The sequence below is a fragment of the Eleginops maclovinus genome, chromosome 5, assembly GCF_036324505.1.
Source record: "Eleginops maclovinus isolate JMC-PN-2008 ecotype Puerto Natales chromosome 5, JC_Emac_rtc_rv5, whole genome shotgun sequence".
Lineage (NCBI taxonomy): Eukaryota > Metazoa > Chordata > Actinopteri > Perciformes > Eleginopidae > Eleginops > Eleginops maclovinus.
In genome coordinates, this window is record NC_086353.1 from 11,788,724 (window position 1) to 11,798,704 (window position 9,981).

Consider the following 9,981-nt stretch of genomic DNA (forward strand, 5'->3'; position numbering starts at 1 on the left):
ACATGTCTTCATGTATCTATTGCAGTATAAATATGAACTATTACATATTGTATAATGGTTTACTGCTTATCAGTGAATGTATACTAAAGCACATTAAACAAGAAACTAACGAGATGGTGAACATTGTAAACATTTCACCTGGACATCGCCATATCATTACCATTGAGAACATGTTGTCATGCTAGTACTAGCATTTGGCTAACCTACAGCCTCAAAGAGCAGGTCGCATGGCTGTTGACTCTTACTTTCATCCTATATCATATATATATATCACCCAGGCCTAGGTATTTTAAAGCATTAATATTAATGTATTTTCAAATCTTCTCTATAGCAGTCAAGCAAAGAAACTTAATGTTTAAAGCAGGCTTAAGTTCAGTTTATTCAAACAATTGGGAAAGAGACAAAAAACAATTTGTTAAAAATGTGCTTTTAAATAAACAATACAATTTATAAAGCAAAAAACTGTATTTCATCCAAGTTCTCTAAGCATAGTGACTGTGCATACATTGTTTCACTATTAAGTAGCCTATTGAACATGCTTTCATAAAACAAGCTCAGAGGAGTTAGTTCAACAAAGTGCTAAAATTAAGCTACAGATATCAAGATGTCTCGATTAAAGGCTTAAGGTAAAAATGTTTCACCATACAATTCCCTAAATTCAACCAAAACATATTCTCCCGGGTAAATACCCATGACTGCATATTTTTCAACGTACCCAGTTTGAAACAGAAGAAAAAAGAGTTTTACAAGGATCTACTAACTATATGGCAAAAATGTGCATAAACAAGGAAAAGCACTACATGATAAATTTAGCTGCAAATATTAATAATTGTAGAGCTGTAGGACAGTCGGTTTCTCTTCGGCCTGGTCCTTCTGAATGGCTGTTTCAGCCTTCTCCTCTAATTTTAGGACAACAAAAAAAGAAAGTGTTTTTTTGTGATTTGGAAAGGAGTACGTAATTAAAAATGACCTACCTACCTATGATGTAGGCTCAGTTTCCTGCACTGGGTGGGACTCCTCATTATCAGAGGGATTGCCAATGTGTCCTTCCTTTGGAGGAAACTGGGGTCCATTTTGATCAAGCAGCAGTGGTGGAGCTGGTGCACACTGGAAGTTGAGAGATTTAACACAGTAAAACATTTGAGGGGTCTCGCATCAACATAACTCCGGATTGTGGAGGACAAACTTACCTCTGCATCCTGTAAAGAATCTGGTGAAGGATTTGTCTCTTGGACTGGAGGGGTGACAAATGGCATTGCAGCATGCTGAGGGCGAGGTGGAGGAGGGACAAAACTACCCTGGTTCACAGAGCATGGAGGGGGGAGGGGTGGTGGTGGTGGTGGTGGTGGTGGAGCTGTGGCCTAAATCAGAATATGAATTAGAATAATGTATTAGTCCCACAAAGAGGAAATGTACATTGTAACATGGCAACACATTTAATAAGAGGCATGCACAACATATTAAAGATTATACAATTTATAAAAGTACATCCAGTACAACCAGTAACAGTATTAACAAATAGTGTGATAGCATCCAGATAACTGTAGTGAAGGTAAAATATATATTGCACAAGTTATTTACAGGTTTTGTTAAAGTAAATGAATGGTCTAACTAAGAGATAGCAGCCAGTAATAATAATAATAATCATAAAGCAGTACATATTGCAAATAAGTGATATTGCACAGCAGAATTGTTGTCGTTGAATAATGTTGTTGTAAATGTGTGAAGACTGACATTAGGGAAAGCCAAAGTCCAACTCTACACAACTGTATACAAGATTAAACGGGTAGGCTATAAATAGCATGTCTTCTGAAGATAGGAAATGATGTTCATTAATAAACATGCTTCGGTATGAGGCACACAAAAACAAACTCTAAAAAATAAAATGAGCACCACAGTATTTACTGACTGTGTTTGTCAATAAATACTTGCTTTAATCACTCCCCAGTCTCCATGTATTTTCGTGTGTGTGAGCCAAGAATCCGATAACCATAACAAGTCTGCATATTAGAGTAAAAAACGCCCACCTCCATGCATGGAATTAGCAAGTAAGCTATCTCAAGGACGTTTTTTATTTCGCTATACAGGGGTATTTATAAGAGCGAAATATTTGTACGATTAGGATAGAGTACTATTACGACGTCATGCGTTACTTTCTTTTTTTGGGGATTTCTCTCTACCGGTTTCCCAGTCAGGGGTTCCATGCAGGTTGGGACTCTTCCTCTTACCATTGATCAGTCCTGAACGTCACAGAATCCACACTGGACGGAATTGGAGCAAGGTGAAACACACAGCGGTCACAACAAAAGTTTCTCTCCACTGACAGATGTTAAAACTTTACGAAAACAAAATAAAAGCTACGTGCCTTAGCATTCTCGATGTGCTGCATGTCATCTGTAACTATTTTTACATCCCGTCCCAGAAAGATACAACATCCGGTACAACTTCAGAGTAACAATTGTAATAATGTTCTTTTCTTTTTTAATCCTCGGACTGCGTGTATTTGTAAATGTGTATTTGTAGAGTGAGAAAAATACCTTAAATTATTGGCAAAAACGTTGTTATATATTAACTGGGTTGTGAACAGTTTTAGGCGAATATTATCGCACAATTTGTGTTTCAACAACCCTAGAGAGAATCAACAGTGCCCATTTGTTTTTACTAAAGTAGAAATATCTGCTCGAGGAGTCACCCTGAGAAACCTGCCTGACCCAAAAAAATTGTAAAGTCACAAAGCTCAGATCAACAGAGACATGTCATTAAAGTACACCAAAAACAGTAAAGCAGAGTTGCCCTGCTTAATGAAATATATATTAAAATTCAAAGAAGTTTTATTGGCATGAACATATCAAATCAAAGTATTGCCAGAATGACCAAAACACATTGCACTATGAGGTGATACAACAATACCTTTAAACACAAAAAAAATGTAGTAGCTAACCTCTGAACTTTCTGAGTTGACCTTTATAGGGTTTGCTATAATATCTTTCATATTGTCATAAAGTACTTAGATAAAGTATTTGGTATAGATTAAACCACCCAGCATAAAAGATTAGTGGGTTCAAATATTTATTTTAAATATTTCACAGTTCCAGCTTCTCAAATGTGAAGATTTGCTGCTTTTGGTTTAAAATGTGTTTCTGCAATGAGTACTTTTACTCTAAATACTCTAAGTACATTTTCCAAATAGAACACATTTTTTAAACTTAAGTTAGCATTTTTACAGTGTTACCAGTATTTTAAACAAGTAAAGATTCTGAATATGTTTTACACCACTGTGAAATGATAATGCTTACAATTTTTTTTGAAATGTATGCTTTTATTTTGAAAGTGGAACAAAGTCATGTGCAAAGTTCCTGATGACGATATTCCGGTTTGTGTTTACATCATAAGAAAGCAACACATAACCACACTCACTATAAACACCTCGCTGTGACGGTTAAATTACATGTCACCCATCGTTTATCCATCCTCTGTGTAACAAAAAAAAAGCATTTCTTCCTTCCAGTGAGCCACGTCGCGTGTCGTGTTTCCGTGAAGCTCCTCATGCAATGACTACAAACTATCAGCTAACAGCGAGCTAAGCTACCGAAACTCGTCCAGACATTACCTAGTTATTTCCTGCTCAGTGTCCGCCACCTCAGAGTGAAGTCTCACATGGTGGTCAGTTCAGTTTAATGGGGAACTGCCTCTTTTCACAAGGTGCGGATGACCTGTCGCTGCTGAACGAGTCTGAGGGGGGCAGTCTGCCCGGGGAGCCTCCGCCGCCCTACCAGGTGAGCTCCAGGGGCTCAACTCCACTGCACTCTGGGGATTCAGGAGCATCGAGCATGTCACTTCTATTAAATAAAGTCTACCAATCACTCAGTACTATTCCACTCAGGCAGTGGTTGCAGATAACTATACATTAACTAAAGTACTAAACTCAGGGGATTTTATTACTTTAATCTTTTAATTTTATGGATACAACTTTATTAATGTTCAAACTCAACTTTATTTTCTTTGTGATAAAAACAGGGATATCGAAATGCTGTTTCTGATCATCCCAAAGAATATAAATATATACATATATCTACTGTATACATACATACTTTTTTTGTTTCAATGTTTTAATGTTCTGACAGCTCTAGTCACTAGCTACAAACACATTGTGATAGTCCATCATTAAATACAATGATGCATTGATGTAGAAAGTAACAACTAGATAGTTGATAAATGAGTGAAACTGCACAACATTAAACAACAGTTAAACCAACAACATGTTCAACATACACATTGACGCAGCAGTCGTATGAATCCAAATGTATCATATTAAACAGTAAAACACTAACATTAATGATTAAGGTGAGTATACAAGACACAATGATCCAAAGCTCTTCAATATCAGGGCTTTTATTTTATTGTTCACTTAATGTAAGATGGTCTTTCTCCTGGTGTTGGCAGAAGCTCATGAGCGTCACGATTCCTGATGTCCCACTGATGACCGCCATGATCTTCATAAACGAGACATATTGAATGCTGTTCCTTTTCTAGGAGCGCACCCAGCATGTGCCAGTGTACCATCCTAACCCAGGGGAGAGTCGTTCTGCTTACCAGCTGACCGAGGAGGAGCAGGTCCGCATCGCCCAGCGCATCGGTCTGATCCATCACCTGCCTAAAGGCATCTTCAACCCGGGCTCTGATCCCTCTGACAAGAAAGTTAAAGAGTGAGTCTAAAATATCATTATTATGTTTTTGTCCGGGTGTATTTGGTATCATTTAAACATTTTTTTTTAAATAAAGCTCAACTTTGAGCCTTGGTTCAGAACAGGATCCTTTGATGTTCAGCAAGTAATATGCTCATTGACCAATAAAAAACTTTGATTATAGTCAACATAATGATACGTAAAATGTAGAACAGAACTTAAACAGATGTGCAGCCCTGCGTCACTATTTTGATAATAACCTACACTTCTGCACCAGAGACTGCAATATGAGGCTTTGTAAAACATTTAAAAACATATCACATTTCATCATCTGCTCACTTTCAGCAAAATTAACTTAGTATATTTATTGTTTGACACAAATTGTACTAACATTGGTTAAAATGTAGCTTCTAGATTAATGATTTAAGTTGAAATGTGTCTACATCATGTGTCTGATAATCTGTTAAAGTGATTCACTTCTTAATATTTGAATACTAACAACTTCCTGTTTCTCTCTCCACCAGGTGTGTGATCTGCATGATGGATTTTGAGTATGGCGATCCCATCCGGTTCTTACCCTGCCTTCACATCTACCACGTGGATTGCATCGACCCGTGGCTGATGCGCTCCTTCACCTGCCCTTCCTGCATGGAGCCGGTAGATGCAGCCCTGCTGTCCTCGTACGAAACCAACTGAGCCGCCCAATGCTGGCCGCTCCTGCCTGAAAGTAACTGCACCTTTTTAGCCGACACTGTCCTAGCTGTTCAAACAGGTAGCCACGGTGATGTGACATTATCCAGATGTCTAGAGGGTGTTTTAGATGCAGACAACTGTAGAAAACTGTGCCATACAGTACATTGCTTAAGTCTGATATGCACCTTTTCGGGCTTTGGAAAATCTTTGCCTTTTACAGTAGGACAATGTGCCAAATTAAGCTAGATTAAGAATATGTAGCATAATATTACTACTAAGTAATTTCACTTTTTTATGATATTCTATTTTAATTTGGGATTACGATTGTTATTGAGTGCATGCCACCTATTGACTTCCCCCTTTCTAGATGTAATGTGCAATATGTTGTATCAATAGAGAAAAATGCAGGAAATCTCTCTTTGATCCACTGAAGGAACTGTGATTTTCAGCAAACATGTGGCCTTGAATGTCACGAAAACAAAGGCCTCTTTTTCTGATATGCAATCATCAAAACCCAGAAGAAAAAAAATGTCTTAACAAAATTATGCTATGAGGTCCCAAGACTATATGTCTACAGTGCCAAGATATAGGATGTTCTCCTTTTGGTTTGAAGTTGTTTGAAGATTGAATCTATTTTATTTAACTAGAGTCTGGTGGTTGGTACTGTAGTTTTTCCTTTGAAGCTGCTTTTATAAAATGAGCATGTGTTTTTTGCCTTCCTACAATATGGACCCTTCCCTTTGCTTCCTCGAGTTCGTGCTGCATTTTCTTTAAGAAATAAGTGTGTCCTTTTCATTGTTTACTGTCATGACATTTACAAAGAAAGAAATGCTGTACAATCCCTCTTAGAGCACATTGGGATTCTCTTCATCCGGCTCTCTGTAGCTCGTAGATTTCATAGAGGATTGTTGAGTGTTTTAATATGTGTGTTTTTACGAAGAGTGTGGGTAGAGATTGGCAGATGGAGGTAATATTGTGATTTCTTTTTCTTTTTCTTTAGAGCTGTTAGGTTTTTAATGACCTTCTTTATTACCAGAGCTCTCTGGTGTGGTCTTTGGTATTAGACGTGTACTACCTGATACTGAAAACATAATTAATAGCACAAACAATGAATGTAAAGCATTTTTTCAGCTTTTCAACATTTAGACAAAAAGAGGACATTTCTGATTTACTCAGGCTGCTGTGCCTTTTTTAAGGTTGAGGTAAGCCAATTCCTGTGAAGTACAATCATTTCTGACATGACCTTCGTTATCCTCCAGGGGAAAACACACACCAGCACTGTTCTGATTTGTGTCACAATGAATTAGGCCAGAAATAAAGTCAGACATTGGCTCTGGCTGCTGTTACCAATCAGTTTGTGTTTTAATTTATAATGTTTGCCCTGATGAGAAGATTTTAGGAAATTCATGAAACCACAATAAAAGTGGAAACCAAATTGTACAAAACAATAATGTGTTGTCTTCTTTTGAAGTTGTAAATACAGACGGGAGTTACAGCTAACGGTGTTATACACTACTCAATCAGACAGAGGGAATGTACTTTGTCAAAAGGTTTTATTTAAAAAGTCCCATATTTACAGTGTTGAAAGAACACATATTGCACATTTAGTTAACACTGGCTTAAAATGGTGGACGGAAAATAGAATCAAAACATCATTATACATAACATTTTAAACTCATAGTGAAATTACAAAATATTTACATATCTTACATCTTAATTTACAAAAATGTTAAATCTTTAGATCTTGTCATAGTCTTACAGTAACAGCAACAGACAAACAAAGTATTTATTGTTGTGCATCTTCTCTAAAAAACATAAAGTCCTGCACTGACTGTGGCCAGAGCCACAAACAGCCCCAGCACCATCCTGAGCAGTGGGGCAGTTTGGCTGATGGGAATCTGGAGTGTGTTTACTGGTTTGGATTGTGTTGAACAAGTCTGCAGCTTTTTTTCAGGGACAGTCAGCAGCATATTCTGCAAATCATCAAAGACCTGTAAAACAAAAACAAGAACGTTTATCAGCTGCTTCTGGCTTAATGAACAATTGCAGGAGCAAATGTTAGTACTGTAAGTTCTCTGTACCTGAATGTTTAACTCAAACGCCCTCACGGCCTCCTCCAGCATGCCGTTCCTCTCCTCCTCCGTCAACTCAACGCTGTTCATCCGGCTGCGATACAGCTGTTTGAACAGGGTGGGGTTGGACACACCAGGGAAGGCGAAAAACGACAGGCCTTCACTGCCCTTCAGCCCCATGGACTTCTGGGCGATTCGACCCAGAACCTGCCCTCCAGACAGGTCACCTAAGTACCTAGTGTAAGCATGGGCCAGCAGAAATTCAGGGTTTTCTTTACCAATCTGAAAAAGAACAAGAATAACCAGGAGTATAAATGTATTGTATGTGTGTGGTATTTACATACCAAAACATATATATATTTGATACAATGGAACATACTTGTCTGAGTCTGTGGCAGTATCTTTTAGTGGCTGCAGGGACAATGATCTTCTCTCTCCAGTCCCGGCCATAGAAGTATTCCAGGTCTTTCGCAATGGCCTCCAGTCTGGCCAGTTCAGTCGGGAAGTAAATAGGTGCGACACCAGGGTGGTTGGAGTTCCTGTCCATCTCTTCTTCCAAGGTCTGGTACACCTCGTACAGCGAGCACAGGAGGAGCTGAAGAAGAGGAGGTGGTTTCAAAACAAAAAGTAGCAAGTAGCCTACCCTACAATAAGGTCTGAATAAATAGTTAAATCATCTTATAGAAATAGTTTTAAAATGTGTTACCTTGTACTGTGCTAGGGTGACTTGTCCCCTCATGAAGCTCATCATCAGTTCAGTTTTTTCTGCCCTGGTGTGGATTTCCATCGTGACCTTTTTTATTTGTTCTGACAGATCCCTACGAACAAAAATTGAGAAAGAGAGGAAGGGAGAAATAAATGTAAAGACCACATATGGGAGTCCAACGTATAGAATATTTACATTCTGGCTATAAACTGAGTGAAAAATGACTGCACCCATAGATGTTTATCTAATACATGTTCCATACTGTACCTGATAACATTTTACAGCATAGTCAGCACATACTGCACTAAAAACATACTTTTAAACTCTGCAGCACTAATGCAGATACAATTATCTCAGTGCAATTGTTGTATTTATTTCTATAGAAATGTTGACAGTTTTACATAATAATCGTTGATAATTAATGATGATTATAAATATTGCAATGCCTGGTGGTGAAATGTGCATATAGAATGTATTTCAAAATACAATACATCACAGCAGCTCCTCCTCACCTGTCAGTCATCTGCTCTGCTGATGTCAAGGATTTCTTCTCTGTCTCCATTGTGTCTCTGTAAAAGTTTAGATGTCAAAAAAGTGCTTTTGCGAATCACCAACAATATATATGGATTTAAGAGGTATAAAACATCCACATAAGCTTATTAAATTCAAAGTATGACTAAACTGCATTGTATGTAATGTGCTTTACTCACCAGTTCTGATGAAGTTCTGTACGTCTGGTAGTTGGGTCCACAGTGGTTCTCTGTTTGCTCTCTATGTGAAGCCTGCAGTACAGATTGCGCTCTGTGTGACTTTAGTCTTCCTTCCCTTTTATACAATCCTCCTCTGACTCCTCCCTCCGGCAGCTGAATGAAAACAGGAACTTTGAGTTCAAGATCAGCTAAGCATGATCTGGCAACTTCAGCAAAAAACAGTAGGAGGTACTGAGAGTTAACATGATGCAGCAACTTTGATGGTAACTGAGGAAAGTTTTGAGGGAGGGACTTGTTTTAGCAATGCCCTGGAAAACCAGAGGGAGGAAGGGCTTAGAACTAAACATGACAAAGCAGCTTTGCCTTTAACATTCATAAGTTGGAACAGACGAGAGGAGGAGCCGACTCCAAACATGACTGTGTGAGTTTCTGAAGCCAGACCGAGGAAGTGTTGAAACAGTGACTAATAATAGAGACAAAAAAAAAACAATCACATGATTGTATCCAGAACAAACACACCAATGGTTATCAGTTAATCAGAAACCTGAACAAGTTTAACCACGTGACTAGATCACTGAAAAAGCCTATCAAGATTCATATGAAAAGTAAAATATAAGTAGAAGGCAATACTGAGAAAGTAGAGCAAACATGAGCAGTGTACTTTCAAGCAGTTGAGGCCACCTCACTTATAGTAAACAGGTAAACATATTATGCAGGGAAAATGATGTGTTCAATATTTGGTTCACACTTTTTCTAATGATTAGTTCACTCTTTTTCAAAAGCTGACTGACACACCTTCAATGTATTGCAGGAGGAAAAGGGCACAAATAAAGTGTCTGAAAAGAAATATGCCAACAAGTTGAATTTGTAATATTTTTCTGCAAATATACGTAGCCTACTGTATGTTATTGCCATTAAACAATAAGTCAAACTACAACATGTTGTTGGCCTATGTTGCTAAATAACGATGAATTGAGCGAAAAATACAGGCTTTCCAGTACTGCTGAAAGAATGGACACTATACGACCAAGAGTATAAGGTGGTGTTGAACAAGCCATCCTCTGAACACAAGTTTAATAGGCTGTAAGAAGATTTATTGGGGAGGATTTCCACAG

General features: G+C 38.0%; 2 protein-coding genes and 1 long non-coding RNA gene across 3 annotated transcripts; 1 reads left to right on the plus strand and 2 right to left on the minus strand.

Annotated features, from left to right (window-relative positions):
• Positions 1–354: 354 nt before the first annotated feature.
• LOC134864303 (uncharacterized) lies at positions 355–2,432 on the minus strand. The gene is made up of 4 exons (XR_010165815.1): positions 2,229–2,432; positions 1,191–1,361; positions 979–1,107; positions 355–899 (listed from the first exon to the last, which is right to left on the minus strand). It is a non-coding gene; the product is annotated as an uncharacterized LOC134864303 (long non-coding RNA).
• Positions 2,433–3,355: 923 nt separating this feature from the next.
• Positions 3,356–6,829, plus strand: rnf11a (ring finger protein 11a). The gene is made up of 3 exons (XM_063883753.1): positions 3,356–3,776; positions 4,534–4,706; positions 5,210–6,829. Exons 1-3 carry the CDS (start codon positions 3,678–3,680, stop codon positions 5,379–5,381), a joined length of 444 nt encoding a protein of 147 aa, XP_063739823.1. The 5' UTR covers positions 3,356–3,677; the 3' UTR covers positions 5,382–6,829.
• An 85-nt stretch (positions 6,830–6,914) lies between these two features.
• Positions 6,915–9,006, minus strand: LOC134864622 (heme oxygenase-like). Its single transcript, XM_063883752.1, has 6 exons — positions 8,867–9,006; positions 8,669–8,725; positions 8,157–8,268; positions 7,830–8,045; positions 7,460–7,732; positions 6,915–7,369 (listed from the first exon to the last, which is right to left on the minus strand). The coding sequence occupies exons 2-6, from the start codon at positions 8,716–8,718 to the stop codon at positions 7,184–7,186; spliced, it is 837 nt and encodes a 278-aa protein (XP_063739822.1). The 5' UTR covers positions 8,719–8,725; positions 8,867–9,006; the 3' UTR covers positions 6,915–7,183.
• Between the last annotated feature and the right edge of the window lie 975 nt (positions 9,007–9,981).